This window comes from Kogia breviceps, chromosome 9 (genome assembly GCF_026419965.1).
Source record: "Kogia breviceps isolate mKogBre1 chromosome 9, mKogBre1 haplotype 1, whole genome shotgun sequence".
Lineage (NCBI taxonomy): Eukaryota > Metazoa > Chordata > Mammalia > Artiodactyla > Physeteridae > Kogia > Kogia breviceps.
In genome coordinates, this window is record NC_081318.1 from 50,980,105 (window position 1) to 51,004,667 (window position 24,563).

General features: G+C 39.2%; 1 protein-coding gene and 3 long non-coding RNA genes across 9 annotated transcripts; 3 read left to right on the forward strand and 1 right to left on the reverse strand.

Annotated features, from left to right (window-relative positions):
* On the forward strand, nt 1-17,638 carry LOC136794849 (uncharacterized). Of its 2 annotated transcripts, XR_010842205.1 has the most exons (6): nt 1-105; nt 5,922-6,103; nt 12,426-12,649; nt 13,125-13,222; nt 15,247-16,149; nt 17,439-17,638. It is a non-coding gene; the product is annotated as an uncharacterized lncRNA (long non-coding RNA). The 2 variants fall into 2 exon arrangements; XR_010842206.1 differs by lacking the exon at nt 5,922-6,103.
* Nucleotides 8,955-18,083, reverse strand: LOC136794850 (uncharacterized). 2 transcript variants are annotated; one of them, XR_010842208.1, is made up of 3 exons: nt 17,979-18,083; nt 14,950-14,986; nt 8,955-10,664 (listed from the first exon to the last, which is right to left on the reverse strand). It is a non-coding gene; the product is annotated as an uncharacterized lncRNA (long non-coding RNA). The 2 variants fall into 2 exon arrangements; XR_010842207.1 differs by lacking the exon at nt 17,979-18,083 and adding an exon at nt 17,345-17,467 and having other exon boundaries at nt 8,956-10,664.
* LOC136794851 (uncharacterized) lies at nt 10,453-11,128 on the forward strand. Its single transcript, XR_010842209.1, has 2 exons — nt 10,453-10,681; nt 10,914-11,128. It is a non-coding gene; the product is annotated as an uncharacterized lncRNA (long non-coding RNA).
* A 72-nt stretch (nt 18,084-18,155) lies between the features above and the next one.
* CYCS (cytochrome c, somatic) lies at nt 18,156-20,974 on the forward strand. Of its 4 annotated transcripts, none has more exons than XM_067042453.1 (4): nt 18,156-18,277; nt 18,487-18,735; nt 19,648-19,824; nt 19,937-20,974. In XM_067042453.1, exons 3-4 carry the CDS (start codon nt 19,656-19,658, stop codon nt 20,083-20,085), a joined length of 318 nt encoding a protein of 105 aa, XP_066898554.1. In that variant the 5' UTR covers nt 18,156-18,277; nt 18,487-18,735; nt 19,648-19,655; the 3' UTR covers nt 20,086-20,974. The 4 variants fall into 4 exon arrangements, with proteins under 4 accessions (XP_066898554.1, XP_066898556.1, XP_066898555.1 ...); XM_067042455.1 differs by lacking the exon at nt 18,487-18,735 and adding an exon at nt 19,102-19,160; XM_067042454.1 differs by lacking the exon at nt 18,487-18,735 and having other exon boundaries at nt 18,156-18,306.
* Nucleotides 20,975-24,563: the final 3,589 nt, after the last annotated feature.

A 24,563-nucleotide genomic window follows, 5' to 3' on the forward strand; every position in this document is an offset into this window, starting at 1 on the left:
GAGTGAACGTCAGTAAGAACCAGAGCTCTATTATCCTTAATATAAATTAGGGTTTGTTTCCTGTTTTTATTCTACGATGCCCACACCATCTAATTCAACAGTAGGGTAAGTAGACAACTATATTTTCCTTCCCTGTTATAATCAAGAAAAAAATATTAGCCATCTGTATATCTCAGACAGTGTGAGGACAAGTGAGACTTTTCACAGAAGTTTTTTTTTTGTTTTTTTTTTTAAAACAAGCAGAAGAGGCTGGTACAAGTCCAAAGTAACAGTATTACTGATTTCCGCCAATTATATTCCCTGCTAATCTTTTTTTTAATAAACTTTTAAAGTTAGTACTATTTTCGATTTACAAAATTACTGGGAAAATAGTACAGAGTTCCTATTTACCTCATATCCAGTTTCCCCTATTATTAACATCTTACATTAGTATGGCACCTTTGTCACATTAATGAGCCAATACTCATGCATCAGTATTATTCAGATTTCCTCAGGTTTTCCCTCATATCCTTTTTCTGTTCTGGGATCCCATCCAGGACACCACATTACATTTAGTAGTCATGTCTCCTTAGGCTCCTTTTGGCTGTGACAGTTTACCAGACTTTCCTTTCCTTTTTTTTTTTTTCTTAATGACCTCAATTGTCTGAGGATTATCTGTCAGATATTTTGTAGAATGTTCTCCAGTTAGGATTTGTCTGGTGTTTTTCTCATGATTAGATTGGAGTAGTGTGTTTTGGGGATGAAGACCGCACAAGTCAACTACCATTTTCATCACATCCTATCAAAAGTATACATGCTATCAACATAACACCACTGTTGACACTAACCTTGATTACCTAGCTGAGGTAGTGTTTACCAGTTTCCCCCAGTGTGCAGTTAACCGTTTTTTCTCCTTTTTCCATCCTGTACTCTTTAGAAGAAAGTCACTGTGTGCAGCCCACACTTAAAAGTCTGGAATTATACTCCACCTTCTTGAGGGCAGAGTGCCAACATAAATTATTTGGTATTCTTTTGTAAGGGAAATGTGTGTGTTCTCCCTCATTTATGTATTTAATCACTTATTTATATCAGTATGGACTCATGGATTTTATTTCGTACTTTGATACTTTAGTAGTAGTCCTGAACTACTTTGTTAATTTTGTCACCGAAATTGGCCATTGAGAGCTCTTTCATTTGGCTCCTATATCCACACCCCTATCATTGTGGGGTTTTCTGTATAAGGGATTTTTGGGGTTTTTTTATTTGTTTGTTTTTGAGTACTTCATCACTTATCACTGTGGGGTTTCTTTCTTTCTTTCTTTTTTTCCTTTTAGCACTTCCTTACTTTCTGGCACTACAAGATACTCCAGGGTCATCTTATATGTCCTGCCCCAGCCCTAGAACCAGCCATTTTTCCAAGGAGCACAGCTCCTTCCACTGGAGAATGGTATGAGAATCCACCATCTGAGTACTAGGTGTGCCTGATAATACTGGAGTCCCTGTCAATCTTAACCAGAAATAACTAAGCTGGCATTTAAAAACTGTGTTTCAGTTAAAGCAAAGATCTGCTCAAAAGGCTATTAAAATTACAGTCTAGGTTGTTTGGGGTTTTCTTTTTTAAAAAGCAACTATGTGAAGACCTTTGTTTTGGACTTTTCAAATTCTCTTTGTAGCGACATGAAAAGTAAAGCCCTTTTTGTTGTTGTTGTTGTTTTTCTCGGATCACCTTTCTGCTTGTAGCCTGATAAGTTCCAAAGTCTCTTCCTTTGACCTCAACTCCTCAAACATCCCCTTGGAAGAGCTGTGTAAGATTTTGATAGAAATTCTGGTAGACCTGCTCAACAGGGAAGATTGAGTTCAGAGACAGCCCATGCCTCTAACTGAATGATTCAAAGAGAAACTGAATTCCTTTCAAATGTGTATGTAGTCAAGTGAGTGTTTGATATTCTACCTTTTCCTTATTATTTCTTCTCTATTTAGGGACTCAAAATGAAAAGTAATATTTATAAATCATTTAATATAACAGGAATAGAATATAATTATTTTCTATACAGTCTTAATTTAAAGGAATATACATTCTGGTCCTTGTACTCAAAACTTGAATGGTTTACAACTTGAAAATTTAGTTGAAGGTATAATTTGCAATTTTTTTAACAAACAAAAATAACCTTTGCAATATATACAGGATATTAAATTAAATTTCATAATGTAATAGACACAAGACACACGGAGTCCATAGCTTTCAGGTCTTAAAAGTAAAAACCATTTTCCTAAATCATTACCAGCTATAACTTAATGCTGTTTGCTAGGAAATATACATTTCTAGAATCTGAGGGGAAGAAAATTTTGGCCTCAATCCCAAGTGATAAGAATTAATTGGGGCCTCTCCCTACCTTCCTAACTCCCACCTTTACCCGTTCTACACAAAGCGAAAATCCAGGACACAGACAAAACCAGAAGATCCCAAGAATTACCGATATACATTTTGCAGATTTACTTCCTATCAAGGAGACCAATCCCCAAAAAGAAATAGCTTATCGAATCCTCATGGTTCTTTTTTTTGTGATTTAACATGCTCTTTGCCTTTAGAACTTATTTTCTAAATTAACAAATTAATCTCTACTTTTTGGTGTCTCTGTAACAAAATCAAGATATAATGAAAACAAATGTAATGGCTTTTGTTCAGGAAGTTCTTACCAACATCAAATTAGTAAAACATGGGGTCACCTTGCCCTGGACTGTGGCCTGGGGCTAAATGCATATCAGCAGGTTATTCTCTGTAGGTAAAGCAGTTAGCACAGGGCCTGGCACATAAGTGCTTTATTAGCACCATAGTTACTGTTGTAGTTAACAACATTTAAAGGCAGTGTCCTCTGAGTATAATTCCTGCCCATGCAGCAGTTACAATGTCTGAGGACCTTCCCAGATTACCTACTGAGATATTTTCTAGGGACAGTGGGCAGACATGACCGTTTTGTGAAGTACTCATACCACATTTCCTTAAACCGCATCAAGTCCATGGGAAAAGGTATCAGAAGTTCAAAATTTAATCCCACTGATTCCACATAACTACTGATTCTTACACCTTAGCTCAACCTGGCACATACTGGGAAGAAGAATCAAAATGAATTTTCTGCCCAGAAAAAGTTAATTAGCACTAAGACAATCTATGCATTCGATTTACTCCATTAGCCATTCTTTCTAGTGTGTTTTATGACTCGGTATCTCCTGGCTATTGGACAATATTGGAAGCCCAGCCTTTCTCATTCATTTCTCACTGCCCCTAGGGTTTCCTTCTTCCCTGCTTCCTGACTGCTCTACCTGAAGGTGAATGAGGCAAGCCTCCGAGGCTTTGCATGTTCAAGACCTCCCTTAGAACATGGGTTTTACTAGACCACAGGAAACTCCATCCTTTCCTGAATCAAGTAGACTGGACACTCTCCATGAGCAGAGACATGTTCGTTCCTGCTCTATTCACACAAACAGTTTGCTCAAACTATTAAAATGCTCACTTATTTTCAGATTATTAAGAGGAAAGAATTTCCTCTCACAAAGGGGGGTTAGTTCACCATAGAATACATTGAATTGGACACTGGAAATATTTATTTAGAACAAATGAAAATCATTGTATAGCAAATAAAATGAAGTACAGCCAGTGTTGCTTCAATGAAAGAGCAGTCACTACACCAGTGTTTTCATGACTCCCAGGGACATCAGTCAGTTGGAATTCAGGAATGCCCTGATTCTGTGTTCTCTTGTCATCACAGAGTTGACAACCTTATATTCAATACCTTGTACGAAGCTGTCTAGTAGTTGATGTGGCACTTTTTAAGCAAAGTAAATGAACTGTAAAAGTGTTTAGTGACTAGCGGTAAAATAATGCTATACCCAATTCAAAAATGTGTTCAAGGTACAAGAGCAAGAATACCGAATCATTTTACACAAAAAGAGCTGACTGGCCTTAGAAATGACTCTTGCCTACAGCCCAGGCTTTTTCTCTAACAAATCAATCTTAACTTCTTGTGGCATCTGTAAGAGACCAGGAACTTGCTAAGAATCTTGAACTGCAAGGTATTTCAGAGAGCCCACCAAGATGCCAAGGCTGCTAAATTCAGTACAGATTTGCATCAGCGTCATGAGAACACATGGCCAAACCAACCAAAAATGACTGGGATTGAAAAATATCATATGATGGAAAAGCAATGAGACATTTAAAAATATGTTTCTTATAGAAATTATTCTCATTATTTCATAGTCACACCATCCATAGTGACTTGCAGAAGCTATTATATAAACTCTGCCCATACTTAGATGGGTAATAGTGAAAGACAAATTTCTGTAACAGGACACTATTATTCTCATTATTTCGTAGTCACACCATCCATAGTGACTTGCAGAAGCTATTATATAAACTCTGCCCATACTTAAGATGGGTAATAGTGAAAGACAAATTTCTGTAACAAGACACTAACATGAACATTTACGGCATAACCTGTACATTTATTTTGGCCTGGTAAATACAGATATTACACAGCTTTCCCATAGCTTCTGTGGGTTCTCATTGTGAGCATTAGGAATGCAGTTCATCTTTGAAACCCTTTCTCTAGCTCTTCTCCTTTAAGGGCCCAGAACGCCTGTACTCCTGGTGTGTGTTTCCTGTTCACTGCTTGCATGTGCTCTGTTGGACGTCTGAATTCTCTCTGGTTGTATTTGCTAGGGGAAAAAAAACAACACAGAAATTTACTGTCTCACAGTTCTGGAGACTAGAAATTCAAGATGAAGGTTTCAGCCAAGTTGGTTCGTTCTGAGAGCTGTGAGACACCCTGTTTCATGCCTCTCCCCTGACTTCTAGCAGTTTGCTGGTATTCTTGGGTGTTCCTTGGCTCACAGATGCATCACCCTGATCTACCTTCATCTTCACATGGCATCCTCCCTGTGTGCATGTCTGTGTCCAAATTTCTCTTTCTTATAAGGATACCAGTCATATTGGATTAGGGGTTCACCTTATTCCAGTATGACCTCATCCTAACTAATGACATCTGCCAATCACCCTCTTTCCACATAAGGTCACATTTTGAGGTACTGTATGTTACAACTTCAACATACACATTTTTTTAGTGGAGGTACATAATTCACCCACTAAAACTGGTCTTGGATTTTTTACTTTATTTTCTAATTATATGTAACATTTCTCTATTCTATGGACTTCCTAATCTTGATTCTCTTCTAATTTAGACAGCTCTCACACAGTTTTTTTTAAAACCTCTCCTAGTTCTTTTTGAGAACTCTGCTAGTTCTTCAAATGATAGGAAAATTGTATCCCCATGGCCTTTGAAAATTGTTGGTTTTTTTTTCCTTTCAGTATATAAGCTATTTTTGGCTTTTTGATTTCTAAACAGTACTTTGTACATAAACAGGTGGCATATTTTGTTGATTGAGTGCTTAAAGAAACAGATGGCCTGGTTGAAAGGTCAGTCTAAGATGGTAAGGGATCATTTTGCACATTGAAATTCAATGCCTAAAAGGATTCCATTAAATAAAGTACTGGGATCCTCTAAAAACAAAGGGCAGGAACGGAAAGCAATGAGAAATTCTTCCTGTAATGTTCCCAAAACTACAAAATTCATATATCTTCCACTTCATATTTTTATATCAGTTGCAAAAGTTATGTACTGATAAAGAATTCAGTATGATTTATTTAAAAAATAAAACTCATTTTTTATTTATCTAGAAAAATTAAGAAAATTTCATAAGTTTTATGGTATATATGCCACCAGAATGCTAATTCCATGAGTATAGGGACTTTGACTCACTGTCATATCCCAGGGATTAGAACAGTACCAGCCACAAAGAAAGGGTCCCAATAAATATTTGATGATTAAGTTGTTTCAATTGTACTTCTTTGTATTCTGTTTTGTTTTGTTGACTCAACTAAATCTCAGAGAAATCTGCTGCCCGTACCCACCTGAACACCTCTACCACACACACAGCTCTAGCAGAGCCACGTTCCCGATGTCTCCATCACCTGAGGGTCTCTACACTGGCGTTAAGGCCCAAAGCCAACAGCCACTTCCTCCCACTGTGCCAGCAAGGCCTTACGATGCAGCAGTTTTGAAGACAAGAGGTAAAATGTGATTTGAAATCAGAACAGCTTTAATTCTTTTTATATTTGGAGTTTATTCAATAATAAAATTAAAGAAAGGACCCCATCACAGACCAATGAAATCAGATTCTCTGCAGATGCCCTGTCCTTCTTTAGACAGAGCTTCCCATGATAGAACCAGAAACCAAATGTTGTAGAATTAGTTGTTTTTATTCTACTTGTATTTTCTTTTTTTTTTTTTTTTTTTTTTTTTTTGCTGTATGTGGGCCTCTCACTGTTGTGGCCTCTCCCGTTGCGGAGCACAGGCTCCGGACGCGCAGGCCCAGCGGCCATGGCTCACGGGCTTAGTTGCTCCGCGGCATGTGGGATCTTCCCGGACCAGGGCACGAACCCGTGTCTCCTGCATCGGCAGGCGGATTCTCAACCACTGCGCCACCAGGGAAGCCCAATCTACTTGTATTTTCAATTTTTATTTCCTTACCATTCTCTCTATGGTTTAGCTTTTAAAAATTCCATCCTAGCTCAAGTGATCAGCACAAAGGTCAATGTTTGGTTCAGAGCATCAGAGTCTACACATGGGTATAGCTGTTGTGATAAAAATGAAAAAATCATCATTGAACTAAGACTCAGGAAGTAATGAGAACAATTTGATCAATTCCTCTTAACACCTTGGAGTGTCTTTTCGTGGATGCGAACCTTGGGGTCTTCCCATATGTTTCATTAGAGAGGATGGTAAGCTCATACACTAGCCATCAATTCCATCCCACACTAGACACCTCAAAACAGAGAAGAAACCTATGGAGAAAGACAAGATACTAGAGGGAAGATAACTGAAGGTGACAGAAGAGGTACATGGTAGACAGAGATAAACATTTGTTGAATGAATTTAGGCTGTGAGGTAGGTAAGACACAAGAACTGTGCTATATAATGCAGCTCCTCTGTACATGAATATTTGGACCCAAATATAGGAACACAATACTGCCATCATCAATATCAACATCAGAATCCTATTAGGAGGCAATAACTTTTGAGAGATATTATGGTGGAGTGTTTAAGAGCATGGACTAGAGAGTCCAACTGCATGGGTAGCATTCTGGCTCTGCCACTTACTCACCATGGACCATGGGAAACTTCCTTAACTTCTCTGCCTCTACTTCCCAATCTGTAAAATGGGAATATTTGTACCTACTTCACAGATAACAGAGATTAAGTGTTAGCAGCTACTATTTTTATTATATACTCTGCTACCATATAATGATTCTGTATGTGTACAGCATGCTGAACCTTTCTATTGATAAAAGATAGTGAAAGTTGTATCAAATATATGTATATATAGATACATACATATATAGGTATGACACTAAATGATACATACATATATATACATGTATGTATATATGTATAGGATGTATACAAGATAGGATATCTAAGCAGTTGAAATTTTTATGATCTTATTAGGTATATCATCAAAGTAAACTAATATTTTTCAATCCCTAAATTAGATAATTCTGAAATTACATGAAGTTCATACAGTTAGGAAGAAATCACAGAAATATGTGTTGAGTTTATAAAAACACTTTTCAGTGCAGTTGTAGACCAGGGACTGAAGAAGTAAGTTACCACCTTAGTCTTCTGTTTCAGGCAACTACCTGTCCTTGACCAGTTAGTCACCTTCAGGGGATTTTAAAAAGATGAGTATATTCTAATAAGCCTTATAAAGGAGCTTTCCAGGAACTAGTACAACATTGAATTTTCTACTCTTCCACTTCTTTTAACTCTTTATTAGAAATAAGTAGCATACAGGTTAACAGTGCAGGCTCTAGAACCAGATTGCCTGAGTTTGAATTATTCCACTTATTAGTTGTGTGACCTTGGGTAAATTGCTTATTTTCTTTGTGCCTCAGTTTCCTCATTTGTTAAGTGGATATAATGTAGCTTCCTCATAGTAATGTTACAGAAAAATGCATGTGATGATATATATAAAGCACTTAGTACAATACTGGCTCATAGTAAATGTTCAATAAATGCCAGCCTTTATTCTTATTACATATGGGGATGGGTGTTCAGAGCATACTTTAATGTGGAACTTATCATGGCACCAGAGGAAGACAGGCTGTGTTTGGTAAAGTTTATCCAACTACTACCCAGCAGGAAACAGACCTCAGAGGATTTCACTGAGGGGAGTTTAGCGAAAGGACTCTTTACAAGATGTGGGCAGAGCTAAGGGAGCCTCCAATGAGGTGCCCAGGAACTAGCGATTGCAAGACCACTCCCATCCCTTCAGGAAAAGGGAAGGGCCCACTGTTACAGTGCCTCCCACTAGCCAAATCCAACCAGAAGTCAGAGAGCAAGGGGACCCAGGTGATGCAGTCCTTAGATAACAATGTCCTAAGGCAAAGAAGGGGGAAATGGATCTATAGAGGCAAAAAGAGGACAACCAGCACAGTGACTCCTGAGGGCTGAGAGGTACAGCTCCCTTCCCTGCTAGGCTACCAGAAAATTGACAGACATCAACTCTCCAGCAGAAAGAGTTCCCAGCTAAGGTTGAACAAGGCAATGCTCTCCCTGCTTGTCTCAGCTCTCATATTGTAAACGTGTCCTTTTTGAAGTCTACTTCATGCCACATTTTTCACATTTTGTGCCCTTTGTTGGTGGTTTTGCTGTGTAAAATGGCCCAAGATAGTGCATGCACACTGTTCCTAAGTGCAGGAAGTCTGTGATGTACCTTACCGAGAAAATATGTCTGTCTGTGCTTCATTCAGGCTTGAGTTTTAGACTTGACACAAAAAACATGATTGATAAAAGAAAAAACTGACAAATTGAACTTCATCAAAATTTAAAACTTTGGCTGGTGAAAGGATGAAAAGATATGCTATAGACTGGGAGAATATATTTTGCAAGCCATATATATAACAAAGGACTAATATCTGCAATTTATAAAGAACTCTAAACATTCAACAGTAAAATAACAAACAATTCCACTAGAAAATGGGCAAAAGACATAAAGAAACATTTCACCAAAGAGGATACAAATGGCAAATAATCATTTGAGAAGAGATTCAACATCATTCATTAACCATTAGAGAAATGCAAATTAAACCACAATGAGATATCATGACACATCTATCAAAATGGCTAAAATAAATAGTGAAAACACCAAGGGCTGGTGAGTATATGGAGAAACTGAATCATTCAAACATTGCTAGCAAGTGCTGGAAAATAGTTTGCCAATTTCTAAAAACTAAACATGCAACTTCCATATGATCCATAAATTGTACTGATGGACATTTATCCCAAAGAAATGAAGACTATGTTCACACCAAAACCTGTACATGAATATTCATAGTAGCTTGATTTGTAATAGTCCCAACTGGAAACAACCCAGATATCATTTAATGGATAAATGGATAAATAAATTGTGGTATATCAATACAATGGAATATTATTTGGCCATAAAAAGGAATGAAGTTCTAATATATGCTACCACATGAAGGAACCTTGAAAACATACTAAGTGAAAGAAGCCACAAAAGACCACATACTACATGATTCCATTGATACAAAAATCAAGGATTTAGTAAGCTTTAGAGACAGAAAATAGATTAATGCTTGCTTAGGGCTAGGGGATTGGGGTAATATGAATGGGGGGATAGAGGGGCAGAGGAGTAATAATTAAATATATGGGGTTTTCTCCTTGATGTGATAAAAATGTTCTGAAATTGACTGTTGTGGTGATTACTCATATCTCTGAGTATATTAAAAATCACTGAATTATAATATTTTAAATTGTATGGAATGTGAATTACAGCTCAATAAATTAAGGTTAAAAAATAAATCTGTGAAGGGATTACAAACTTCTTTGAAACACAATGAAGTATCTGTTAACTGAAGGGAGAATACTGAATTGAAATGGGTTCCCTGATTTTAAAGGGGATAATAGAATCCCTGGTTAGCAAAAGCCAAGCTTACCACTCACTTTCAGAGGCAAAATGGGAATGGTTACTGTAATAGGCAGCAGGATGGGAGGGTAATCAGAGCAGTTTGATACAGAAGGATGTTGGGCACTGGTCAATTGCTCTTGTTACTCAGGATTGAAACAGACACACACACACTAAGGTCTATGTGCTGTGTGTAACAAAAAAACATTAAAACTAAAAAGGATCCAACTTGAGTCACCAAAACAGAGTCATAATCCCTTGCCAAAACTCAGGTCAGAATTAGTTCACAATTCCTGAGCATGATTAATGAGGGTGAAACTGATTAATGAGGTAAGGAAAGACCCAGCAAATAACAAGTATCTATTCTAAATCTTCAACCTAACCTTTCACAAAGAAATCCAAGGGATAACTGTGCACTGCAAAAAAGGAAATACTTATTCATTTCAAGATTATTAAGCAATGGCTCTTATTAATCCCTTTAGACCCAGAGACCACTGTGAGCCACCAGTCAGAGGAGGGAGGCCGAGTTTACTTCCTGATGGAGCTGATAAGAACCAAACTGTAGTTATTTCCCCAGTTCTTGCGTGTGTCTTTGGAAGAGATAAACTCAGCAGCTGGCAGAATCCCTTCTTTGGCTCTCTAATCTATAAAGAAAGAAAAGGTCAGTGGAAGTATCACTGTAATAAGGAAGAACAAATCTGACTCCATATTGGATCTGTTTCTTTTACTTTAAGCTTTGAATTCTATTGCCATTGCTACAAGTTAATCACAAAAGGGATGTTGCCTATAAGCTTAAATTATACATGATGGCATACCTCTGAGAATCCTGCCTCCCATGTAATAAGCCTTAAGCTAAAATTTGTTAGTTTAACAACAAATTGTTTTGCTCACAGGAAACATCCTGACCAGGCCTATCTGTGAATGGCTGCAGGCAGGAAGAAATTAACACATCCCCTCCGAGTCTGACCAGAACCAGGACTTTACCCCCTGCCCTATTAGTATAAAAGAAGCCTGAATTCTAACTAAGGGAAGATGGTTCTTTGGGATACTAGTCCACCATTTTCTCTGTCTGCTGACTTTCCAAATAAAGTCGCTATTTCTTGCCTCAGCGACTCGTCTCATGATTTATTGGCCTATCATGCAGTGAGCAGTATGAACTTGGACTCAGAAACATATTGAGCACCCTCTCTCCCCAAAATAAAGTTAATGTCAAATCTTGCAGAAGGGGGTGAGGAAGGCACACTAGTATCAGGGCCACAATCCAAGACTTTCATTCTTAAGAGAAATGTTTGCCAGATAAAGAATTTAACTTGACAAGTTATTTTCTTTCAGTACGTTGAAGCTATCCATATACTGTCTTCTGGCTTCTATTGTTGCTGTAGAAAACTTAACTGTCTAAAAGGTCTTCAAATGTGTTTTTCTCATTTTGCTTTAAGTTATTATCTTTGTCTTTGGTTTTTTACAGATTTGGGAATCACAGGGTTTCTTGAATCTCTGGACTTATATCTTTCAAATATTGCTTCTACCCCATTCTCTCTTCTCTCCTTCTGGGACCCCACGAAAAGTACATTATACATTATCCCTGTATCCTCTTCAAATTTTTTTCTTTTTTTTTGTATTATTTTTTTAATCTTGTATTCTCTTTTGTTTTTTATCAGTTCCAAAATTTCTATTTGATTCTTTTTCACATTTGTTATGTCATATAATATACTTTCCAGTTCCCTTCTAAAATTTTCAAGCCTGGCTTTTATCTCTAGAACATAATAAACAAATGTTTTATAGTCTGTCTGATAATTCCAAAATCTGGAGTCCTTGCTTCTGCTGGTTCTAACTCATATTGTGTATCTAGTTATCTTTCTTTCTTTGCTGAGCACTTTATCTTAAAACTTTATTATAGAAATAATTTGATATCTAGTCTGATTTTATCTTCTTCCAGAGAATTTTCATTTGGTTTTTGCCACGTGGCTGAAGGCAACAGAATTCCTTATTCCATATTCAAAATTTTAGGTTTCCCTTGGCCAACCAGAAAAGAAGTCAGGCTACAGACCTCTTAAGAACTGTTTTCCTTCCAGTTCACCCTCACACCCAGGGTGTGGCCCTTTGAAATGCTAACCTAATGCAAGAGTTGTTTACCAGGTACCAGGTTCCACAACCTCTGCAAGAGCTGAACTGATATTATAGAGATATAGGTAGATATCTAGATATCTATAGATAAATAAGCATGTGGCTATTATCACCCAGTGTGCCCAGTGATCTCTGTATCATAGTATTTACACACTTGGGAAGGCCCCTCCTGCATTGTACCAGCGTTAGTCTCTGTGACCAATGGTAGAAGTGATGGTATATCATAAGATTATAAAAGGTTATGAAAGACTGGCCACTGTCTTGGGTTCTCTATCTCTCAGTCTGGGGGAAGCAAGCTTCTACAGTGTAACCAGTCCCATCCAGAGGCCTTCAGCCAAGAGCCAACAAGGAACTGAAGCCTGACAACCATACAAATGAGCTTGGAATTGGATTCTCCAGTCCTATTTGAGCTCTGTTCAACAATTTGTGACTACAAACTCCTGAGACCCTGAGCCAGAATCACAACACAGCTGAGCTGCTTCCAGATTCCTGACCCACAGAAATTGTAAGATGATAAATATGTTTGTGTTTTAAGCTGCTGAGTTTTAGGGTGACTTGTTATGCAGTAGATAACTAAAACACCCAGCTTTTCTTCTTCAGCAAAGAGTTCATTTGCATTAACTACTCTGTTGTTCCTGGAAGCAGAACTTTTGACATTCTGTTTTTCTCCTTCCCTAACATCTTCAGGATTGGGTAAATTTTTAAATTTCATTTTACTTTTAAGTGTTTCAGAAGTTATACACTCTATTCCTATCCATTTAGTGGTTATGCTTAAAGTTTTAACATGACTACTTCAAGAACAATATACTGAACTTAAAACTAAACTCTGATCATACTCTCCCATCTTAAATGTTATAGTGAATATTTTAACTACTTTGGCTTTTACTTTCCAAATTAGACATTTTTATTTTTTATACAGTTAATGTTTTCATTAGATTTATCCATGTATTTACTTTTTTACCCTTCCTTTTGAATTTCAGGCTTCCTTTGGGATAATTTTCTACCTTTTCTGAAGTATATTCTTTAGAGGTTTTTCTAGTAAGAATCTGTTGGTGAAAAACTCTCACTTTGCTTTTCTGTAAGTATTTTTTGCCTTCATTCTTGAATAAAAGTTTAGCTAGATACATAATTCTGGCTTTACACCTATTTTTTCAATCAGTTGAGATGTTAAGGACTTCTATTTTTTACTCTACTGTTTTACTTTACTGTTCAGCTACTCTACTGACTTCTGGTTTTCATTGTTGCTATTGAGAAACCTGTTATACATTTATTTGCGATTTTTTAAGTAGATAATATTTTACATCTGATTTTTTTTTTTAATTTTTTGGTCGTACCACGTGTGGGATCTTAATTCCCTGACCAGGGATCAAACCTGTGCCCCCTGCTGTGTAAGCACAGAGTCTTAACCATTGGACCTCCAGGGAAGTCTCTATACCTGATTATTTTAAACACTTCTCTTTGTCTTGAGGGTTCTGATGTTCCACCATCATGTGTCTTAATGTTGATTTTGTTTATCTGGCTTGCATTCATGTGCTTCCTGAATCTGAGACTCATGTCTTACATCAGTTTTGGAAAATTCTCAGACACTATATTGTCAAACATAGGCCTCTCCCCAATTTTTGCCATTTTATTGTTCTGGAACTCTAAATAGACCTCCTTTTTCTATCTTTCCTATGTCTTAACTTCTCTAATTTCTCTATTCTATAGTCTACCATTTGTTTTCTATATTACCTTTAGTAATTTCTTTATATCTACCTTCCAGTTCATTATTTCTTTCATTTGTGTCTTTTTTTAAACTGTTTTAAAATGTGCTTTGTGGCTCATTCTTTTGAGTTTTTAATGTGGGATGGGTGGCCATATTTATTTATTTTATATTTTTTAAAAACCAATTAATCTATAATCCAATCACTCAAATATTATCAAAAACCTCTATCTACCTATATGCTCCTCCTCATTCCATTCCCTGGCCTGCCCTCTCAGAATTACAGTACGTATTTGTGTTTATCATTTCCTTTAGTTGTAGCTATGGCTTAGATTTGCTTGTCCTTGAATTTTCTATAAAGCTTATCATACTATATTAAGTTTATTTCAATGATTATAACTTTCATTTATCGAAATTAACTTTGGCTCTTTTTAAAATCTGCCACATTATTTTTTATTTTATTTTTTTGTGTGGTGCGCGGGCATCTCACTGTTGTGGCCTCTCCCGTTGCGGAGCACATGCTCCGGACGCGCAGGCTCAGCGGCCATGGCTCACGGGCCCAGCCGCTCCACGGCATGTGGGATCTTCCCGGACCGGGGCACGAACCCGTGTCCCCTGCATCGGCAGGCGGATTCTCAACCACTGCGCCACCAGGGAAGCCCTGCCACATTATTTTTGATAGTACCTTGTTTGTTGCACGTTTTTGTTTCCTTCTTTTGTTTATCTAAATGTTTTCAATGTCTTTCATTGTAAAGATAAATAAAAATTATTTTTTCTGTTTATAAAGGAAAAAGAAACCATTTCCGCTCTCTCCCTCCTTCTAAGAGTGTTTCCTAGGAAAATCTAAAGAGCCTAAATTCTCACTCTAACCTTTTGGAATGTAAAAAAGTCTCTCTGAAGGCCTGGGCTTCAACTGTTTTGAAATGTAAACACCTAGGAAGATACAGCTTCACCTTGGGAGCTTAATGTAGGTGGTAACCATTTGTTTCTCAGGAAGATAAACGTTTTATTTTTCTTTTGGATGAGGACAACTAATTAAACAATGGCTACCACAAATCCCAAGTGAACTTAGGGTGAAGGAATGTGAAAAAATAAAAACTTACCTAAGAAGGATCTGGCCACAAACTGTGATGTCAAATCCTATGGAAAACAAGTTACTATTAATCCAAATAATAAGTGATAGTCGTGCTGCCAAATGGAAAATAGGGTACCACTGATCCCAAAGCCTCATGTTATAAGCTAGCTAAAAAATAGCGTGAGAGAAAAGGATTATAATTAGTTTAGCTGTATAAATTGTGTGAGGTCTTATTCTGATTTGGTAGTTTCTTGTGGATTACCTATATACAGCTATTTTATAATGTGCTTATTCAACAATAAATGTGTTTGCTTTCTTTCCACAGTGATGTGACGAGGTCTCTGTTGGTAAGGTTTTTACTTCCCCAACAATATCTAATAATTCCAACACCTATGGACTGTAATTTTTCTCTTTGTTGTTTCTCATCATCATCTCATGCTTGGCATTTCTTAAGAGTGTGGGAATTCAAGGGGCCTGAGTTGAGACATTCCTCTGGAAATTGGAGCTTGTTTTTGCCAGACACCAGAATACACTGCCCATACACAACTACTTTGCTCATTTTTCTGCTAGAGGTTCCTCAGACCATGCAGGTAAAATAAAATCAAACCCTAAACCTGCATGAGGGCAGACCTGCGGTTATGAATTATCAGGGGATACTTTTTCCTCCCACCCAGTACCTAAGGCCAAGCCAGACAAGACTAACTTGGTTCTTCCCTTTGCCAGTAAGCAGAATATATTTTATCCTTTAGATTCAAGTGTTCCAGCGTTATGCAGGGGTCTCAGCCAACCTTCCCCTCCCCTCTCCCCCACTCCTCCCTTGTATAAGCTTTATTTCTATTCCACAGAGCTGCTCTTAAAGCCTAAGGCTATTTCATTTCAGCAAACGTCCATAAGGTGGCTCTAGAAATCAGCTTATGCTTATCAGTTTTCAGTTCTTATTCCCTGCCTCACCCCTGCCCCCAACCAGATTTCCCTCACTTTCCTGCAACCTCATTATATTTTCATTTGAGGGGGTGGTATTTTACTCGATTTTTTTCATCACGAAGGTTTTAAAAATATGTCACCCATTGTGTTGCTGGAAGGAGAAATCTAAGGCATTTGTTTTATAATGGTTATACCTCTTACCGGCCACTACTCTAGGAAAAGATGGAGATGAGAGAACAGATATATGAACATGAAACAGAGCAACCTGCAGAATATTACTGTTCTCCTCAACTAATTCTCTCAGGTATCTTGAATACACTGTAAGCACTATGAATCTCTTTAGAACCTGAATACACGCATATTAAGCACAAATTTTATGGTATCTGCTTTACTACAGGAATGTGCCAAGTGTTCATTTTTGCTCTTGTTTTCTTTCTCCTCATTTTCCCATTACTTTCAATAACAAGACTCTTAATCCACAACTTCCTTAGTTAAAAGTATTAAGAACTTCTGGTTTTCTATTCTCCCCCTCATAGGAATAAACTTGAAATGTCAATCTATTCACTAGGCCAGTTGATTTATTGCTACTTCTACATGGCCTGCAGTACCAGCACTATGCTGTTATTCCCCATCAGTCCATTGAACAAAGACTAGTAACTTCTGATACCACAAACACAGAAGATTTTAATAGGACAATTATTTAAGGACCAAGTATTCCTTGAAGGGATATGGGCGGCAATATCAGGACTTGGCTTCAGAAGTATAGGTTGAATCTGCAAAGTGTTGCTAAGCTTGGTCTTTCAAAAACTTGGGTACCTAGCCAAATGAGCCTACTTCAGTAGTACACTTAAACACTATCTTGGTCCCCTCCAAAAGGCACAAAATGTCTTGAATATTCAAGTTGTGATTTCTGCTCTGTTTTATAGCACATTTCTGTGGCAACAGTGTGTGAAATTAAGAGAGAGGGAAATGGGAAATCGGGACACAGTTAGAAAACAATAAAAATAATCTAGTCATATGGGGAAATAAATGGTCTGGAGCAAAAATTATAGGAACGGTGTTTTAAGAGGGATCTGAGGCAATGTAGGTTAACCTCCTAGTATCTATTGCTTAATCTGGAGGCGAGAGGAAGATGGTAGAATGTTAGCTCCACCAGGGAAGAAGTCCCCACTGATTTACTCCACGTTTCTAGAGTGCCTGGCACATAATATGCATTCAATACACACTTGACTGAATTAATACGGCAGCGTTAGATGTAATATGGGAAAGGAGGAAAAATGCATTCGAACTCGGGGGCTTAATTTGAGGGAGAAGGGAGTCGAGAAATTTCCCACTGACAAAACGGGGCATGTCAGGAAGGGGAGCTAGTTCTGGAGGAAAAGTATGATTACTGGAAGTTGTAAGAATCAAAACTGCATTTCTAATATTAGAATTAGAATTTCTAATATTAGTTACTCAACCAGGGATTATTTATCTAAAGGCCAACCACATTAGCTTACTTGAACATGACCTTCGCCTAGGTTAGCTGGGATGCAAATTCTCTCTAGATTTCCAAGAATTCTCTAACCACGTTAAAAATCTTTCTTCCTGGAGGCTGTTCGCACACACTCCTCGCTCTTTCTGCACACAAACGAGAGGATCAGGTGTTGGCAGAAAAGAAGCCTGCAGCTTAAGGACCAGAGCTATAATCCAGTCTCTGCCTCAACTGCCCCACCTGCCCCAGTCTTCTGGGCTCCATCAAGGGAAGATTTGGAAGAAAATGACTTAAAGACACAGGGTGGAAGCAAAACAAGAACAAGGTCAGGAGCTCGTGTCCAACTCTTTAACTCCTGGTTCCGGGTTATTTTTCTGGGGTGCAGCTAGCGCCAGCGACCGAGTCTGGGTAAAGGTCGCCAGGTGAAGGGATGATAGCCAGGAGACCTCTAGGTTTGTCAAAGTTGACCGTCTCCCTCTAAGTAGGCAAAACGTGCGGCTCAAACAGCATTACATCAACCAGCAGGAGACCCATTACCTTACAGGCTGATGCCCTCGATCCACCCCTCGACTCCGCCCCACCCTCTCCTTCGGCACGCGCATGCACCCTAAGGCCCGAGGTTGATGTCGGCCCCTCCCGGAACAACCTCGGTGTCGTACCTCTAATGGCCTGTCGTAACTGCCGGGAGAGGAAGGGCATTCACGCAGTTCCCCTCAGAGTACTAGCCGGCATGCGCGCGCGCAGGGTCCTAACTCAGCCCGGAGACCCTAGCCAATGGGGCGCGGCGACGTCACTACGTATCAGTTCGCCGGGCCGCACGTCAGGAGGGCAGAGGGCGGAGCCAGTTTGGTTGCATTATCACCCTTACATAGACGCGAACCGGCGTGTCCTTGGGATTAGAGAGCGGGACGTTCTGCTTCTGAGCGGGAACGGCTTAGTCGTACACGGAGAAAGAACGGTGGGCGCGGGGCGCGGAGGCCACGGCAGGCGAGAAAACGAGCCATGAGGGCGCGCGCCTGCGTGGGGGGCACGCGGGTGGACTGAGGCCCGTGAGCGGGGCCGGGTGGGGGACAGGAAGTGAGGGGTCCCGGACTGGGCCCAGCCCGGCGGGCTACGGCGTGAGGTGGGGCGGGACCCTAACTAGGTCGTGGCTTGGTCTCGGTCAAGGTCCTGAAAGCTCGGAGGCGGCTTGTTCGCGGTTTCTTCCGAGACGCGGGCTCTCCGTTGTCGGGATTGCGGGGCTATGGCAATGATAGACAAGATTTTCTCCGAAGTGGGGGCGGGAGTCGGAGGACGATGCGCAGCGCTTCACGTCCTCTTTCCAAGAGAGCAAAAGCTGCTGCTCTTCCAATAAGTCATTATTTTTCTTGGCCACCTGTCGCTTCCCCCCTTAATCTGCTCAGGCACCTCGGAGAGGTAGGTTTCATCACAGTCTCCTTGAAACTGGCTTGCATGGATTACCTCGTGGTCTCCCCCTGGGATCCCAGAGCTGGAGAATGGGCATTCCCGGGGAAATTTCAAACGCCTGCTGCTGGCCTCCCACCCACAACTGGGCATTTTAGAGGGACCTGAGCAAGCTGAATCAACCATTATCTCCCTTTTTGTAAAAATGTATTTTGCCTTATTTTCAGAGAGAGGTGGCTTTAAATTGTAGTATGAATAATTAGACCGCCTTAAAAGTTGGAATTTTGGTGGTTTGGGTTTAATATATTCACAGTTCAGCTTTATCAGATTTGTGACTTTGTGACCTTGATGTCATCTTTTGAAATGGTTTTGAAGTAGGTTCCTAATTTGCTTTCATCACTTATGTCAACTGGAAAAAAATGCACGACGTAAAAGTTGTAAGTTCTATTTGGGGCAAAATGGGGACTAGAGACTGGGAGACAGCATTTCCTTTTTTTTTTTTTCTCGGCCCCAGCATGTGCTTGTGGGATCCTGGTTCCCCAACCAGGGGTTATTTATCTAAAGGTCTGTTTTGCCAGTTTTTCCCAGACCACAGAGTGCCTTATTTCTGATCTCTACCCTGAACTTTTCAGGATGTGTTGAAGGTCAGCAGGTGCAGTGGCTTGTGCCTTAATGCTTGTAGAGGCAGATGTCAAGTGCCAATTTTTAGTTGACACACACACAGAGACGTGTTACATGTTTTTAAGGAAGTTCTTCCAGATAGTGTTTTTTGTATTAAAGAATCTTTTGCAAGTGAACTACGTAAAACAAAATTTAACCTGGTATATAATGTCATAAATTTGCAGTGACTTAGTGGCTGGAGTTGATCATTGGTTTACACTTTTTTTACTTAGAGAAAAAATTAATTGAATCTTTCATTTTTAGATTTAAAAATGGGTGATGTTGAGAAGGGCAAGAAGATTTTTGTTCAGAAGTGTGCCCAGTGCCATACTGTGGAAAAGGGAGGCAAGCACAAGACTGGGCCAAATCTCCATGGTCTGTTTGGGCGAAAGACAGGTCAGGCTGTTGGATTCTCTTACACAGATGCCAACAAGAACAAAGGTAAGAGAGGGGCCATTGTTAACTAACACAGCACAAATTGCATGAATGTAACCTTTGGTAAACACTTTTTCAGGAGTGTGACGTACTTAACAATACATCCCTCCTTGTTTAGGCATCACCTGGGGAGAGGAGACGCTGATGGAGTATTTGGAGAATCCCAAGAAGTACATCCCTGGAACAAAAATGATCTTCGCTGGCATTAAGAAGAAGGGAGAAAGGGCAGACTTGATAGCTTATCTCAAAAAAGCGACTAATGAGTAATAGTTGGCCACTGCCTTATTTATTGTGAAACAAATGTCTCATGACTTTTTATGTGTACCATATTTAAATTGATCTCATACACTAGAATTCAGGTCATGAATAGCTGATGTAATATTTCTGCCCTGATTTAAATAAGATTGGCTTGTGGCTAAATGAATATGGTCAGCTTTTTGAATTTTGATAGTAATTCTGGTTCAGCAAGTACTATCACTGTTTTCCCCTTCTAAAGAGATGATTAAACTTGAATAAGGAATGTTAAACTTTTCAGGGATGTGGTGAATGCCTTCTCAAACCCTATAGGAGATTGGTTTGTTTTATATTTAGATTTCTATAACTGGTTATATTAATATATTTAAATATTGAGAAGCGCCCTTCACTGTCTTATAGACCAGCAAGATTCACCTGTGTTTCAAGTTGTGTTCGTTCACCTGTTAAGGCAAGGGCTGAAGATACACTGACAATGTCCACTTTATCTTTTTGGTCTTAAATATGCCAATTTAATTAAAATTCTCCATCTAAAATACTGCGTTTTACTTAATGAAGGGCATTCTAGTGTGGTTTATGTATAGCATCAGATAAATAATATTTAGTACTTCTCACATTTTATAGATGATCTTTAAGATCAGATGCTTTTAAAATTCACTGTGACATGATAGGTTGGGAAACTTGCTTATGAATTCTTTACAAAGTCAGACTAAGTTATAATTCAGGATTGTCTTTTAAACAGGTATTCAGAAACAACTATAGAGCTACTGTAGATGTGTGATTGGTAATGATGGCTTTTGCCAACTCAGAAGGGTTAATAAGGGAGAGGAGCTATATCATTAGCACAGATTTGTAAATTATCTGATCATAAGGCTTGAGAATTAAAAACAAAGTCACAGATCAAGATTTTTCTAATGTGCTTGATTTAATGACATACCAAGATAGTTAAAAAATATAATACCTCAAAATACGCAGTATTGTTACTAGTCATAGTACTAGATTGTGTTTACTTGGTCTTCTAGGACAGCCTGCCCTAGAACACTTCAGTAATCCACCTGGTGTCTTTGGCCAGAATGAGCACTGCAGCATTTATGCCAAATGTAGAAAGAAGAATGTGTTTCTGGCTATAGTTTTGTGGTATGTACAGTACATGGTTGTAGTATATGTACTAAATTATTTCATACACAGTTTGTGCTGTACATGTTTAGAGTAGTCCCTAGAAATTTTATGGAATGCTGAGCTTGAACTAAGCCGTAAAGAATGCTGAGAGAAATTCTCGGTGGGGTAAGTAAGTCTATGCCAGTGGTGAGAGCCATCTCTTTGTGTGACAGTGAGGAAACCAAGAAGAAGCCTTATCAACAGTGATGGGGATAAGTAGGTAGGCCTGTAAGGCCTGACAAAGCACTTTGTAACTTGTGAATCTTATTTTCAGTCATTGGAGAAATGTGAGAAAGCAGTCAGTCTGGAAACGTGCAGAAACAGTTTGGGGAAGCAAAAGAAAGCCTGCTATAATTCAGGTGGTATCCAGAGACGGTGTAGCAATTAGCTTCTGAGAGAGTTCTGTACCAATATGGGAAGACATGGAGACCAGGGAACTGATTTATTTCTGTGTTTCGCAAGTCAACTAAGGCCTATGCTGGCAGAGAATTGCTGAGTCCCTGCTGCTTTCTAGGCCAGTTGTACTCAATAAGTGCCTCTAGTGATTTATAAGTTCCTAAGTTAATTCAAAAGAAGGGACATTCCTAGCTGTAAGGAGTGTGTGCTCTCTTAGAAATAAAGAAACTCAAAAAAGCTAGCACTGTATAACCCACATGTCTTCATTCCTAGTGTCTCTTCATAGGTGGTTTGGTGAGTAATATCAAAAGTGAGAGCCAGGTGTATTTAAGAAGTGTTTCTTCCAGGTGCCCCCTATATTCTGGATTTTGTCTAGAATAGCACTATCCAATACCACTTTCTGTGATGACAGACTGAATATGTGCTGTCCAGTTAGCCACCAACCAGGTGTAGTTAATGGAATTTGGGTAGTGTGGTTACAGAACTGAATTTTTAATTTTATTCAACTTTAATGAGTTTAGGTTTGTGTAGCCACAGATGGTGAGAGTGTTAACAGCACAGGTCTAGAACTAGAACCATGTGTGGTCTATAACAAAAGTGCTTCCTCTGAACTCTTTGTTTTCCTAATCTAGGATTCTTAGAAGTACACTAAGTGCCCTTGAACACTGATTCCAATTCCTGTCTCTAAATCTGATATGCTCACCTTTATAATTTTACCATACATTCTACATATTCCATTCATAAGTTGGCAATTTATTTTAGTTAGGTGTTATTCTCATGGTATGTAAGGATATACCTTTTTGTCATCCTTTTCCTCAAGCTTTTCAGTTTCTTTTTTAATTTTTTTTAAAATTAATTTATTTTTGCTTGCTCTGTGTTTTCATTGCTGTGCCCGGGCATTCTCTAGTTGTGGTGAGCGGGGGCTACTCTTCATTGCGGTGCGTGGGCTTCTCATTGTGGTGGGTTCTCTTCTTATGGAGCACGGGCTTCAGTAGTTGTGGCTCGTGGGCTCTAGAGCTCAGGCTCAGTAGTTGTGGTGCATGGGCTTAGTTACTCCGTGGCATGTGGGATCTTCTCAGACCAAGGTTCAAACCCATGTCCCCTGCATTGGCACGCAGATTCTTAACCACTGTGCCACCAGGGAAGTCCCTCTTCAGTTTCTTTATAGACATTATATTGTACATTTTCGCTTTAACCCCTAAAGATTGTTGTAAATTGGAAAGGGTGTGATGAAATTCACATGCTGTCTATGAAGAAGCCTTACCAGTGGCTCGCCCTCCCCAGTTGACTAAGCTAAAGCTATTTCATATCAGTCAAGGTCACACAAGAGTAAACCAAAATCAACTTAGCTACAACTTAACTTCATTTCTAGTGATGAGGTCTTTTGGCGCTTCATATTAGAGTACTTTGAGATACCAAGTAAGATTGCTGATCACAGAGTAAGAGTGGCTATTAAGGTACAGTTCATACAGGCAAGGCTGATGGCCTATATGAACTAAAATTGTCTATTTTAGTCACTAGAGGTCTCAGTATTGGAACTGGGAGAGATCTTAGAGATTCTTAGAATCCAGCTGCACTGTTACACAGATGAGAGGTGAAATTAACCTTATTTAGACTCAGGGAACTATGGGAACTACTACTCAGTTAAGCTGGACCACTAACAGGACCTGGTAGTCCAACCTAGCAAATCACAGAGCAGGGGAACTGAGGCATATGGCAGATACCTGGGTTTGGAGAGGGATAGGGTTAGTAACACCTATTAGTAACTCAGTCCTGAAACACCCCTACAGTGAGCTGTGACGCCTTCCTCTTGAGGGGCTGAGGTATGCTGTGGGTAGGAGGCAAGTAGCCTGGGACATAGCCCATACCCTTTCCAGAGTGTTGCTCCTTTCCCACATGTGAGGAGCCTTCCAGCCTGGGAGCTTACTTGAGGGGTTCTGGACCCAAAGTGGCCATAATCAGGTGCTCTTGCTCCAGTGACCTGGTTACAAAGTCCTCGGGAGGGGAACATGCCCTGCCTCCTTTTCCATCCCTCTGGATTTGTTACCATTTTTCTTGCACTCAACATCTGCCAATAAAGATTGTCTACACTAATGGGGAGATAGCTAATGGGAAGCAGCCGCATAGCACAGGGAGACCAGCTTGGTGCTTTGTGACCACCTAGAGGGGTGGGATAGGGAGGGTGGGAGGGAGACGCAAGAGGGAGGGGATATGGGGATATATGTATATAGCTGATACACTTTGTTATACAGCAGAAACTAACACAACAATGTAAAGCAATTATACTCCAATAAAGATATTTTTAAAATGTATACTAAGAAAGATTAAAGAAGTTAAAAAAAAAAAACATTGTTTACACTGGAAAAAACTAGCTGAGTGACATAGCTGAAACCACCACCAAGATACTTTGACCACAGTTTGGTCTTAGTCTAACCCCGTTTTACCAGACATAGTAATGGGCTGCTTCCTTTTTGCTCTTTCTTTATTCATTAGAAATGTGCCTGTGTTCACAATGGTGCCATTAAATATGTGTCTATAGCTGGAAGTGTCCTTTGAAAAACAACCATTGGACTAGTTAATTTTATTTGTGGTGTAACAAAGAATGCTGGGTTTTGGGATTCGAAAATACGTGTTTAGAGTAGGGGTTAGTAAGCAGCCCATTGTCCCAAAGTTCTTGTAAATAAAACTTTATTGGAACATGGCCACATTTATTCATTTATGTCTTATCTAGGGCTGCTTTTGTGCTACAGCATCAGAATTGAGTAGTTGCAACAGAGACTGTATGGCCCACAAAGCCTAAAATAGTGACTGGTGCTCACAGAAGTTCTCGGCCCCTGGTTTAGAGCTTTGCAGTTACTTTTTTTTCTGCAATCTGGAGAATAGGAATAACCTGTACCTCATAAGACTGCTGTTGAGCGTTCACTGAGTGGCATCTGAAA